The 13,691-nt window shown below is 35.1% G+C and overlaps 1 protein-coding gene and 2 long non-coding RNA genes across 3 annotated transcripts in view; 2 read left to right on the top strand and 1 right to left on the bottom strand.

Annotated features, from left to right (window-relative positions):
• The window catches only part of LOC126724768 (uncharacterized), a 17,311-nt gene extending 4,892 nt beyond the window's left edge, over window positions 1-12,419 (top strand). The window contains exon 2 of the long non-coding RNA XR_007655115.1: window positions 12,299-12,419. This is a non-coding gene — a long non-coding RNA (uncharacterized LOC126724768). The remainder of the gene's footprint in view (window positions 1-12,298) is intronic.
• Window positions 986-13,691, bottom strand: part of LOC126724765 (pectinesterase-like) — a 27,086-nt gene continuing 14,380 nt past the window's right edge. Inside the window, exons 2-4 of the mRNA XM_050429152.1 lie at window positions 6,995-7,615; window positions 6,371-6,815; window positions 986-1,843 (exon numbers count right to left, since the gene is read on the bottom strand). Coding sequence (XP_050285109.1) covers window positions 1,152-1,843; window positions 6,371-6,815; window positions 6,995-7,615 — 1,758 coding nt within the window. The 3' untranslated portion in view covers window positions 986-1,151. The remainder of the gene's footprint in view (window positions 1,844-6,370; window positions 6,816-6,994; window positions 7,616-13,691) is intronic.
• On the top strand, window positions 3,661-3,838 carry LOC126724769 (uncharacterized). Its single transcript, XR_007655116.1, has 2 exons — window positions 3,661-3,721; window positions 3,784-3,838. It is a non-coding gene; the product is annotated as an uncharacterized LOC126724769 (long non-coding RNA).

Genomic DNA, 13,691 nt, shown 5'->3' with positions numbered 1-13,691 from the left:
GCAACATGCAAAATACCTTTTGTGCATTTCCGGATGTAAAATGATTATAGTTTTTTGGTAATGCAAAATACCTCTTCTTCTTTTTCTTTTTCTTTTGTGCATTTCTAGATGGGAATGCTCTCTTTCTAAGCACTCTAGCAACATGCAATTTTTATTTATATATATATATATATATATTTTTTTTTTTTTTTGCATTTAGCTCCCCAGATGTGTGTTTTTTGTGCAATTTTTATGAATAGTGTTATTTGTATTGCATTTTAATGGGTTATGCATAACCCAATGAGAATGGCCACTAAAATTAACTGGGCTTGCTAACCAGATAGGTAAATACAGTATATGGCATAATTATCTGGCCCATTGAGCTTTAGTAATTGGTGTTTGGGAGCTGTTACTCCTCCGATCTGCAATTTTTTTTTCTCAACATAATTTTAGTTTGCTTTCGCTAGAAATTATTGGGACAAAGCAATTGGTAATTAGTTGTGTGGGAGGCGACTGACCGAGAACTAGCCCTAACTGATGATGTGGTACATTTATTTTAAGGACCCTCTCTTAGCTTTACAGGATACAGCCAATGAATTAATACGTGTGTTTATATATATCATTGCAAACTCCTTTGTTGAGGTAGCCAAACATCTTATGATGTGTTTTGATTTTTGAAATTCACATATCTTTGAGGAAATGTTATACTAGGCCTACTTAATTAAATACGATAATTCTACTTGTACGACATTGATTAATGCATACACAAGGCTAAATTTAACTAGAAAACTAAGCATTTAAGGAATTTTACCTAAATTTTGGGCATTCTCTTATAGTTGCAACTTGTTCGTCTTTATATTTTGCCTGATTGCAAGTTAATTTTATGTAAGTCCAAATAATTCATTCAATTAATAATAATTGTGACTGACATTCTATCTCTTCCCACTCCCAATCTTACAATAAAAAGAAAAATAAGAAAGAGAATAGAGACTAGTCTACACACAACTTGCGTTGAAGTTTAGAGATTCACTTTCTCTATGAAAACTCCCCAATTCTTTGTGCTGAAGATGACAATAATATTCATTTAAAAAACTCTTATTAATCAACTTCATTTCCAAGTGAGCAATGCCGCACTAGACTCTAGCTCAAGTCTTAACTAGTATGTGGAAGATTTATAAGCCAAGAGAGAATGGAAAACCAGTTGAACCTAACCAACTACTTCCAGCAATGAAGTTCCCAGCAGTGAAAGATTGAGCATCGGAAGCATTATCAATCACTTTGAAACCACCCCAATTCACCCTGCTAGAGGTTCCAGCACCATCCCCAGTGTTGAGATACTCCCCATAAAACAAAGTTTCGAGTGCAAACTCCCCATCCCAAATGTGCCATCCCTCAGGGTGAATCACATCACTTATAGATGTTTGCATGATAACAGTCCTAGAGTGTGCTTTCCATGGTCTACCAAGATATGTTGGGAAGCTACTTTGTACTGATTTCAAATCATTTGTGGATCCAATCCTGCATTTTTGGATTACAATTCCAGTGTTTTGATTTGGGTCAATTCGACCTTGGGCTGTGACCATGTTCTTTTGGCCTGCATTTGGACGTCTTGCATGGATGTCACAATCTTGGAACACAGCTGCAGCATTGCCAAAGATGAAATCAACAGTACCTGCTATTAGGCAGTTCACGTAAAATTGACGGTTGGAGTGTACGTAAAGGGTGTCTTGGTGTGCAAGTATGTCACATTGGTAAAATGCTGAAAGGTCAGAACCTACACGGAGAGCTACAGCTTGGTGCTTTGAGGAACCTGCTGTGTTTTCAAAGGTTAAGTCCCGAGCTAGAAATCGTTCTCCAACCGCGGCTGCAAAACCAAATGGAAAAATTCATTTATGTCTACCAATCCATAATTTAAGTTATTGACACAAAATAACAATAATGTACACCTCCTATTGCTCTAATTGGTTTAGGAGATACAAAATACAAATCCTTCATACTACTTTTTGTACTCGACTTTATATTCTACCAATCATAATTTATCATGCATATTTTTTTCTTATAAAATTGCTGAAATTTAAAATGGGAAGAAAATCAAACCTTTATAAGTAATAAACAGGAATGTTATAATATAAACACACAAAATTTCACAACTATTTAAAGTGACAAATTATTATTAAAACAAAGTCATTATAATATTAGTTTATTATTAATACCATTTGTATAATGCATCAATCACAATGTAACGTCAAGACGTCATCCACAATTTATGGCTATGTGAAAGTCAGAAAAATTATATATATATTGTAGGGGCATTGGGCCCAGAAGTTCATTATCTATTAGTATATTGGGCTTGTGGCCCAAGCTGAGAACAAGGGCTTGTCTGAAGAGGAGGAATCTTTGTCAGACGAGATTGTGTTGGTAAATAAAGAAGTCAGTTTTGGTCATAATGGCTCAACAAGATAGTTCGAGGATAGATGCCTCGTCGGTTAGCCAAAATCAAGGTCCGAAGAGGTAGTCTGTCAACCAAGGTAACGTTCCAAGAAGTTCTGTTGGTGCAGATAAGTATTGCAGAGACATCAGACAGGGAGGAGTCCTAAAATATCTAGTGAGAAAGCTGCTGTCTCCACATTAAATGCACCATAGTTAAACTCTCTAGCTGCATTAATGTCGAAATGATACCTGAACAGTAAATTTCAGCCTTACAGCTATTATGTAAAGACTTATGGGAGATGCTGATGGGACAAGTATCAACACCAACTATCTGGCATGCGCGTGGAACAAAAAAACAAAAGGAGAAGAGAGTATAAAAGAAGGGGAGGACACTGAAAGAGGAGATCGAAGAAAAAGGGGAAAATTATTGTAGTATTAAGAACTGACTTTGTAATCAAATCTGAAAGAAATATATAAGAACAGGTCTCCTCGGACTTTGCCAAGGACGATTTTCTTCATAATTGACCTGTCCATTTATATCTTCTTGTCATCTAAATCTACTTTTGCGTTTATCCGATTCATTAGAGCCCAGTTTTCCAATCCATTTTCTACAAATTCATTGTTTTGGGCTTTCTGGGTCTCAATCCACCTATCTATTGGGCTGGGGATTCAAATCTGGTCCTACATATATATATATATATATATATCTTTTTGGGCCTCAGTCCACCTATCTGTTGGGCTAGGGATTCAATATAGATATATAAAAGGTAGGACCTTTATGGCTATGGAGGTTTCCTACGAGGCTAGGACATCGAAAATTTATTAACTATATAAAAAGAGGCAATGCCTCTACAGTACCACTTTTGGTTTTGTGAATCCTTCTTTTTTGTCCGTTTGTGGAGGGCTAAACGACAATTAAAGGGAGAGAGGCGAAAGGTTCTGGAACTCTCTCTGTATCTCTTCTCTCTCTCTTTTCTCTCTATCATATCAGGACCAGATCGGCTCACATCCGGTTGATGGAGGCTCAGGAGTTTGGAGAGATGATGGAGCACGTCGACGAGGTCAATTTCGCTCTCGATGGCCTTAGGAAACCCCAGCCCGTACGGATCAGAAAGGCTAGCTTGTTGTCCTTGTTGTCCATATGCACCACTGTACAACAGAGACGCCTTTTGCGGACTCAAGGGTATATTCATTTCAAGGTTTTCTGTAATGGGTTTTCTTTAATTTTTCAATTTTGAATTTATGTAATGGTTTTTTTTTTCTTCCTCGATTTGGTGTTTGGAAATGTGGATGTGATTTTTTGAATTTGAATGTGGGGTATTGCTGATTTTGAATTTTGGGGTTAGAGAGTTTGTTGGGTTCTTGAATTTGAAGTTTGGGGTGCGTGCGTTTTTGGGTAATTCTTGATGGAGTATGAGTTTACGGTGAATCTTGTAACGGGTTTTGAATTAAAATGTGAATTTTTGATATTATTTATATTGTTGGGGTATGGAATTTCCATGTGGGGTTTTGGTAATTTTAAATTTTGGGGTTAGGGAGTTTGTTGGGTTCTTGAATTCAAATAATGGGATGTGTGCGTTTTTGGGCAATGATGGAGCAAAGAGGGATTACCTCCTCAGTATTGCTCTTACATGTTCTTCCCTGAAATCCCTCGTCTCATTCTCTTATTTTCCTCCCTGAAATCCTATCCAGGCTCCACTCCCAAGAGAGGCAGCCCATGTCAGCTCTTTCTCTGTCTCCGGATACATGGTTTTAAAAGAATTTTTATGGGATTTATAGAGAAAAAGAGAAAAAAAAAACAACGGCTACTACTTTCCTAAACTCAAAATGATAGTAGTCTTGAGCACAACTAAGTGAGTTCATATATATATTTTTAATCCAAGCTTGTATATTTAATAAAATTGCATACAATAGAAATTGCATTTATTTTGTGAGCATTAAATTTTGAGCATAATATGAAGAATTTAAGATCTGTAAATTTGTGTGGTGCAGGCATAGAAAGTGGGGTCTAGATCACTCTCTCCACTGCACTCATGCTGCTAATTGTTGCCACAGGTCAATTTCTCACTTTCTAAATTATTCATTACAATTAGGCCTAGGATTCCTAGTAATGTGAATACGATGAAGATTTCTCAAATCATGTCAAACATGCCATTTGCTAGCTCGTAACTTTAAAAATTGAAGAAAACAAATACTTACGTACACCGTAGTAAAAGGAATATATGGCCAAAAAAAAAAAAAATGATAAAAGGTAAAAACTAATAATAGAAGGAAACATCCAGGAAGGAACCATCCTACTTTTTAGTTTTGGAACTGTGGAAGGGAACAAAATTCAAGGACACGTGAAGTAGTACGAAAAATCAAAGTGTATGTATGTATGTACCAAATAATAATTTTTTTTATGAAATGCGTACCTAATAATAATAAAATGTGAAAAAGACCAATCACTAATGTCCAGCTGTAAACCAAACTTTTTGTATTTATCATATATATGATGAATAGAAGAGATAATAACAGTAGTATACTTCAGCAAGATTCGTTTATTTTGAATCGTATATTATAAAGTATAAAGTTGAGTTGAAGTAAATTCTTCAGAGGCATTAATAAATTTATTATTAATATTAGTAAGTAAAAGAATTGAGTGTTTTTGTTTGTTTGTTTTCTCGTGCTACATACTTTTTCTTTTTCTTTTTTTTTCGTGCTACATACTTTTTCGTTTGTTTCATACTACGACAGAGATGCATCATCTATGACTATGACCATGTGACTTTTCTTTTACCGTGCAAATTATTGTATTATGTTCCGCAATTAATGTGGTAAAGAACGAGAGGACATGACTCGGTAGGTCCCAACATCTATAAGTTTTTTTTTTTTTTTTGATGAACCCAACATCTATAAGTTGACTATTCCCTTGATTTCGTTACATGTTGGACATGAAACATAATCCAGTTTGAAAAAATGACTAACTTTATTATAATAATCATATGCATGGTAATGAGTTTATACATATGTGGTCTCAAATTTCCAAATGAGAATTAATCATCCATCACGGAAAGTCTATAAAGTAGCTAGAATCAGAATCATACTATATATATCTCAATCCTCATCCACTTCCCTTTGTCTACTTGATTGGTTCGGGTGGGTCTCCGCAACCTGCGATTCTCTGTACTAAACACAAGTATATATAGAGGAGAACAGCTAGCGGTGGGCTTTGAGCACTTGATCTAATTAAACGTTTTTTGTTTTTGTTGGAATTGTAAACACTACTCCCAACTCCAGATCTAATTAATTAAGGGATCGTGCCTATATTAACTCACTGCTAGTGCTAGGACATATTAATTAAAGATATCTTTTAGTTTATCTTCAAAGCACAAGATATACGAATACTTTTTTTTTTTTTTTTGAGAAAAAACGAATACATATATTGTTTATCTATTCTGACAGTAGTTTTACTTTGGTCAGCCCAACTGATATGTTTATTTAACCTACCAAGTTTATACCTTGTTTTGCCATTAATGAACTTTTTTTTTCCTGGCACTGACCCAACTCCATTGTCAGCAAACAAATGCATCTCAAGTAGCTTCCTTTCTCTACCATGTGCATCAACTAAAGCATGTGCAATTACCAACTCTAACCTAACGTATAAATCGATGCAAACCTCGACCCATCAGTTCATCACGACGACCTTTACCAATTAGCTACAGTCTACAGAGTATAGTCATATGTCCTAGAGTCTAACAGGATTTTTAATAAACTTAACAAATTATCAATTTTTTTTATAAATAATTTCCACCTGATATTAATAAGATGTGATAATCCCCTCAATATGCATGATATTTTAACAAATGAATATTTAAATTATCATTTCTGATTTATGATAAATCAGATTTATAATAACTAAAATTTATAGTATAATTAATAAGAGATATGGCCAAGCTAAAGAAAAGGAACATGGACTTACCCACTGTGGCAGATTTGAAGGTGGTGCTTCCATCAACTACATTCTTATTACCCGTAATGATGGTGTTAGATCTCCCATCTCCCAAAAACATGATGAACTTCTTCTTCTTTGTCACCTCCACATTTTCCCTATACACACCAGCTTTGATCTTGATTATGTATCTTGTTTCACCTTTATCTGGTGCAGCAGCCACTGCTTCCGACACAGTCTTGTAGTCACCACTGCCATCAGCAGCAACCACCACATTCGGTATCAAAGAAGAAGATTGCAAAAGCCTCCTATCCCCAGCTGACAACCACTCTGGCCACTTAATACTTTCATCCACACTATCATCCTCCTCCTTCAGTTTCCGATTCTGCATTTTCATTCTCTGAATGGCTATATCAGTATCAGTCATGTTCTTGATCATGGCCAACGCATTACTACACATATGCTCCACATGCATCTGTCATAGTAACAGTAACAGTTAAACGATTAAATTCATCATTTCCGAATAAGTTAAATTTCTATATAAAAAAAAAAAAATTATATCAAGAAATTATTTTGAGTTTGAATATTATTTACATTTGATCTCATATTTAAAAAGTTAAAAACTTCAGAGAGAATCAGTAAATTTATAGATACCTGCCCAGCTAGCAAGGCCTGGCGGACGTGTTTATCAGCACCATCGTGAGAGAAGCCGTCTAGGCAAGTTTCTTGGTTGGTAATTGCTGAGCTTATTAAGGTTTTGAGGTCATCAGCATGTTGGGACAAAGATTTCTTTGTTGGGTACAAGTGGAGATCTTTCACAGCATCGTGAAGCTCATCTAAGGTTTCATCAATGGTCTCAAGGCAATCATTGAGAGCAACCTTTTCACGCTTGGTGAGATGCTTTGTTTTTATGAGCTTTTTAATGGCTTTGAAGTTTTGTTCGACAGCTTGGGTTGTGAGGTTCAAGGACTTTTCTATGACATCCTTTTTGCTGGCCAATTGAGCGGTGGCTCCAGGAACAGTGGCAATAGCTGAGTAACATAAATCAGGGTACAATGTGCTGCTACATGAGTTTTTGAGTATGGCATGGGCAGCAGCTGAGATCTCATTATGGGAGCTGTTGTTATGGGACTTGGTAACTCCGGCGACAATGCCAATAATTGCAGCAACAACCAACAGAGTGGCAAAAAGAGCCAAGATCAGCTTCTTCTTTTTCTTGGAGATGGAAATGTGTTTGGTAGTGGATTCAAATTTTGTGGCCAAGAATTCCTTCAGGTGGATCATTTTAATTTGTTGGTGGGTAAATCAACAGGGGGTTAAAGAAAAAAGACTAGCATATATGCGAGTGTTGTCAGCTGAGCGTGTGTGGTGATATTTATAGACTGCACATGCTCAGCTCAGGGGACAACATCAATTATCATCCACTGTACAAAAATTCTTCCACCTCGTAATAAACCACAGTTCTTACCGCAACTGGTCATAGAATTACTTTGAACTATAATTTTGTTTTTTTTATTTTGTTTTTTTTTTACTTTTCACTTTTTTGCTTTTTTTGTCCTTTTAATTTTTCTTTAATTTATTTTATTGCAGCAAATCATGAAAGCAGCCAAGCATGGGTCTCCCTTGCTACCGTACGCTTTTTTCTATCCATTTTTTTATTATTACTTTTTTTTATTATTAATATTTTAAGTATCTGATTAATGTGTGCTTTTAACTATTATTTTTTGAAATATTTTTTCAGGAATTGAAAAAGTTGTTAATGCTTTTTTAATTCCAGATAAATTTTTTTCTAAAAATAAAAATTATTGTCATTAGCAAAATTCATATTTTAAAAACAACTTTATTTAATTTCTTAAAACTTAAGAGATGTTTGATAGAAAAGTTTAAATAATATTGTTTGGATGTTTTTGATATATATATATGGATAAAAAATATATATATTTAAAATACTCAAAAATATGCTTAAAATATGGATTTTTTTTGAAAATAACTATAAAAGTCAAACTATTTTATTAGTTAGCCAAGGTTTGAAACTAATTTGGTATCTAACAACTCGGTCTGTGATTTCGCTGTAGCAAATCGACTTTAAGAGACTCGATTTCTATGCACTGCCACTGTTCACCATCTTCTTCCTTCGTTCTTTTTCTCCTTTTTTTTTTTTTTTTCTCCATTTCAGGTCCTGTTCACCATCTTCTTCCCTTCTTCCAAGCCTCCAAAAACCCAAGCCAGTTCTTCCTTCTTCATCTAAATCCATTTCTCAAAATCCCAAACCCAAATCACGATCTCAATCGGAGCAAAAATCCAAACCCAAAAATCACAGTTTCTTCTTGCGTTTTTCTGGGTTTCTGTGTTGGTGTTTTCTGGGCTGCGTTGCTGTTGGTGTCTTCCTGCCTAGCGTTTTCTGGGTTTCTACCTAGTGTTGGTTTCCTTTTATTTAACCTCATGGAAATCGAGTCTGTCAAAGTTGATTTGCTACAGTGAAATCGAGTATTATAAACTCGAGTCGTTAGATACCAAAATAGTTCCAAACCTTGGCTAACTAATAAAATAGTTTAACTTTTATAGTTATTTTCAAAAAAAATCCTTAAAATACCCTGCCATACGAGCTCTTAAACTTTGCAACTCAACAAAATTTTAATGGAGAAAATGTGGGGACGTGATATCTGATATGTTGTCTTTTATCTACACGCAATTATCCTTATTCCGTAAATTACCATTATTCTCACATATGACCGATCACGTCACATGTTGCAATAAATTTAACTTTTTTTGTTCGAAATTAAATAAATAAAGCTAATTATAAATTATAAGAGTAATGTTTTTTTTTAAATACTAAATATTTTTAACACACAAGAAAAAAATGAGAATATTTTTTAAAGAAATTTATAGTGGTGTATATCTAAGAACCTTTATAAAAGTAATGTTATTAGTATGTAACTTTTATGTTTCTCATCTAAGCTTATTATTTACATCACTTTTTTACTTACTAATAATAATTACTCACAATTGATTATAAAATAATTTATAAATCTAATATTTTCCAAATTATAATAACTCTTAATTTTTAATATACTCTGACATCCTCGTGAGTCGTGGCCACTTGTAAAGTCGCAAGTTGCTAAATAAGAGCTTCTTTTTTATTTTTTTGCCGGGTAATTGCGGGAATAGAACTCTCAAGCTAACAGTTACATACGGAACCGAGTATCACTAGGCTACAAGACCCGATGGTGCTGAATAAGAGCTTATAATACTAAACTATCAATCTTATATTAAGATTAAAAAAAAAGGCATACCTCACACGATTTTAATGTTCCCTATTCAAGTACTTTTATTATCTCATTCTCAAATAAAATAAAATAAAAAGTACTTTAATTATCTTAATGAACTCAGTACCATGTGAAATAGTAAAATATTGCTATTAAAGGAAAAAATTAGCCAAAGATCACGTTTTGGTAAAATTTGTGTCAAACTAGCACTATTTTGAAAATATGTCGGAATGTAGCATTTTTTTAGTACTTGAGTTCAATGAACTCGAGTTCCTAAGTGAGTCGACAGCGTAGTACAGTTGACTTGAAATTTGATCAATTAAAAATGCAGTGTGGACTCTATATTGTGAAAATTGAGTTCTTTTAAGGTACTCGAGCTTAAAAAAGTGGAGTACCTTGTCTTGTTTTTTTTTTTTTTTTTTTTCCTACCTTTTGCCAGGAAATCCCTTTTATCCAAAGCATTCATGAAGAACTACATCATCTCTCAACGGTCTTCAAACAAACATAGTATATACAAACATTTCACTAGATGATCACAACCATTCATCTGGAGATGGTGGATCCCATCACCTGTCCTTCTATGTTGTTTTAGGTCCAGGTGCTAAGTTCCACCATCTTCCTTTCCTTGCTTACACCACAGTAACACAGTTCCCTAAGCTCTATACTAACTAGAAGTTACAACACTTGTTTGAAATAAAAGAAAAGGAGCCAAACCAAAGAGTTCAAATTTTAAAAGTAAAAAACTGGCTGACTGACTGACGCATAATGAGCAACGACAACTGACAAGCAAAGATAGAACTTTGTTACATTTTCCCACTATGCTTTGAGAAGATAAGATAATGATGGTAGCATGAGGTGCACTAAAAAAGTTATGACTTTTTACCCAAATAATAATTAGTTCTATACTTTCATCCACACTGCCATCAGCAGCAACCAACACATTCAGTGTCAAAGAAGATGACTGTAAAAGCCTCCTATCCCCAGCTGACAACCACTCTGGCCACTTAATACATTCATCCACACTATCATCCTCCTCCTTTAGTTTCCGATTCTGCATTTTCATTCTCTGAATGGCTATATCAGTATCAGTCATGTTTTTGATCATGGCCAACGCATTACTACACATATGCTCCACATGCATTCATCATTTTCGAATAAATTAAAATTTTTATATAAAAAAAACATGATATCAAGAAATAATTTTGAGTTTGAATATTATTTACATTTGATCTCACATTAAAAAAGTTAAAAAAACTTTAGAGAGAATTAGTAAATTTATAGATACCTGCCCAGCTAGCAAGGCCTGGCGGACGTGTTTATCAGCATCATCGTGAGACTGTGAGAGAAGCCGTCTAGGCAAGTTTCTTGGTTGGTAATTGCTGAGCTTATTAAGGTTTTGAGGTCATCAGCATGTTGGGACAAAGATTTCTTTGTTGGGTACAAGTGGAGATCTTCCACAGCATCGTGAAGCTCATCTAAGGTTTCATCAATGGTCTCAAGGCAATCATTGAGAGCAACCTTTTCACGCTTGGTTAGATGCTTTGTTTTTTTGAGCTTCTTAATGGCTTTGAAGTTTTGTTCGACAGCTTGGGTTGTGAGGTTCAAGGACTTTTCTATGACATCCTTTTTGCTGGCCAATTGAGTGGTGGCTCCAGGAACAGTGGCAATAGCTGAGTAACATAAATCAGGGTACAATGTGCTGCTACATGAGTTTTTGAGTATGGCATGGGCAGCAGCTGAGATATCATTATGGGAGCTGTTGTTGTGGGACTTGGTAACTTCGGCAACAATTCCAATAATTGCAGCAACAACCAACAGAGAGTGGCAAAAAGAGCCAAGAACAGCTTCTTCTTTTTCTTGGAGATGGAAATGTATTTGGCAGTGGATTCAAATTTTGTGGCCAAGAATTCCTTCAGATGGGTCATTTTAATTTGTTGGTGGGTAAATCAACAAAGGGTTTCAGAAAAAAAACTACCATATATGTGAGTGTTGTCAGCTAAGTGTGAGTGGTGATATTTATAGACTTACAGTCATAGTGCCAAGCTGCTCTTGCTCAGCTCAAGGGACAACATCAATTATCATCAACTGTACAAACATTCTTCCACCCCGTAATTTACCGCAATTGGTCATAGTAGTAGAAGTAATAGAAAAAGCGATGGATTTACGATGAAAATAATTAATTTACTGTTAATTATAGTCTACCATACCATATAAGGTTGGAGTACCGTCCACGAAGTTCAAGCTGCCGGAGACAATGGTCTTGTCCTTACCATCCCCATACATCAACACATTCCACTTGCTCTTGTCCATTACTACATTCTCCACATACTTCCCTTCCTTCACATATATTACAAACCTCGTTTCACTCTTTTTAGGCACAACATCCACTGCCTTGCTGATACTCGTATAGTCCCCACTTCCATCCTTAGCCACAGTCACATGAGCAGTCACGTTAATCTCCTGGAGTAGCCTACGGTCTATGTGGCTAACCCAAGTGGGAAATTCATCTGAACCTTCAGATTCTTCGAACCCAAGTAGCCTACGATGGATGGGAAGGTTAAAGTCAGCAAGTAAGCCCAGTATCTTTGCAACAATGGCTAAACTATTGCTTGTAAACTCAGTTGAGTTTTTCGTGGCTATCTTCATATAATCAACAACCGTGGAATTGAGGTCTTGGAGAGAGTCCAAGCAGGTCTCTTGGTCAGTGATTGTAGTGCTTAGCCATGTCTTTATATCATTGATTTTAGCCGAGGACAACAGCTTATCATCTGATCCAACTTCCATGGAAGATATAGAGTCATTGAGTCTATCCACCGCGTCTTCGAAAAGGTATTGGCAAACGGTTAGAGCCGCTTTCACTTTGGGGTCATTGGTGATAGCAGTGAGCTTGGAGGGTATGTCGTTGGAGAGCTTGTTGATGGCTACGTGTAAAGAATAAAGAGAGCTTGAAAAGGACTTCTGGGTCGGTGGTCTTTGCGGTTTCTAAGGAGGAGATGCTAGAGAAGCATGAGTTTGGGTACTGAGTCACACTGCACACGGCTTTGAGTGAAGTTGCTGGGGTTACTTCGGTAGGTTGCTGGGACCGAGTTAGATGAGGATGACGAACTGTTTTGTTTGTGTGTAATGGTTTAATAGGACGATGGAAGAGATGATGAGGATGATCAAACGCTTGCGTGTCTTTTTCTTGAATGCTTGCTCTTCAGTCTCATCTACCTTGCCATAGCCCTTGAAGGACTTGATTGATGAGTCCATTTCGATCGATGACATAAGCTTCTTTTGTTTATTGAGAGCAGTATGAGAGTATCTCTTTTAGTTTTTGTAGCTGAGGATGTGTGTATTCTTTTGCTAAAAAAGAGTGTGATTGAAAAAGAGGAATGGGAGGGTTGGGTCGGGTGGGTGTGTCCTTTTTATATTGGTGGGTGTGTCTTTTTACTATTCTATTTAGATACAACTTATTTTTATTGCTGAAATCTAAAAATATTATAATAAAATAATTTTTAAATATATAAATAATATCGTGAGACTTATTTTATTTTTAATATTTTTAAATGCATAAACCGTGTACGTACAGTAAGTAAATAGTATATATACTGTTTATGAATAATAATTTTTGTCTATGAAGATTAATAACTGCAGCTAACAAAAAAAAAAAAAGAGAAAAGGCGCGTTTGAAAAACGCAGACGTTTATCCAATCAACTAGTAAACATCATCATTTTGGTATCATCATTAACCCCTTTTCTTCGATGCTTTTAAGAATTGGTATCGTCATTAATCAAATCAACTAGTAAACATCATCATTTTCCTCTAAATTAATCTCTCTCTCTTTCTGTTTTATTAACTTTGAATACCAAACATTTTCCCCCGTTACTATTTCATATAATTTTGTTGTTTATGCAATAATAAAATATAGTTAGACAAATAATTTTATAATTTTTTTTTCACAATTTCTAAGGTGTTAGGTTATAATTAGTATACAATATATAAAAACAATGTCAGTAGTATAGTTATATAAAAGGTATATAAAAAATATTCAATGTGAAAAGCACATGCATTTCATTTTCACTTTTATGTCTGTCTTTATCAA

This window comes from Quercus robur, chromosome 5, assembly GCF_932294415.1.
Source record: "Quercus robur chromosome 5, dhQueRobu3.1, whole genome shotgun sequence".
Taxonomy (NCBI): domain Eukaryota; kingdom Viridiplantae; phylum Streptophyta; class Magnoliopsida; order Fagales; family Fagaceae; genus Quercus; species Quercus robur.
Note: the sequence above shows the minus strand (reverse complement) of the source record. Positions and strands in the feature narration are given on the sequence as shown.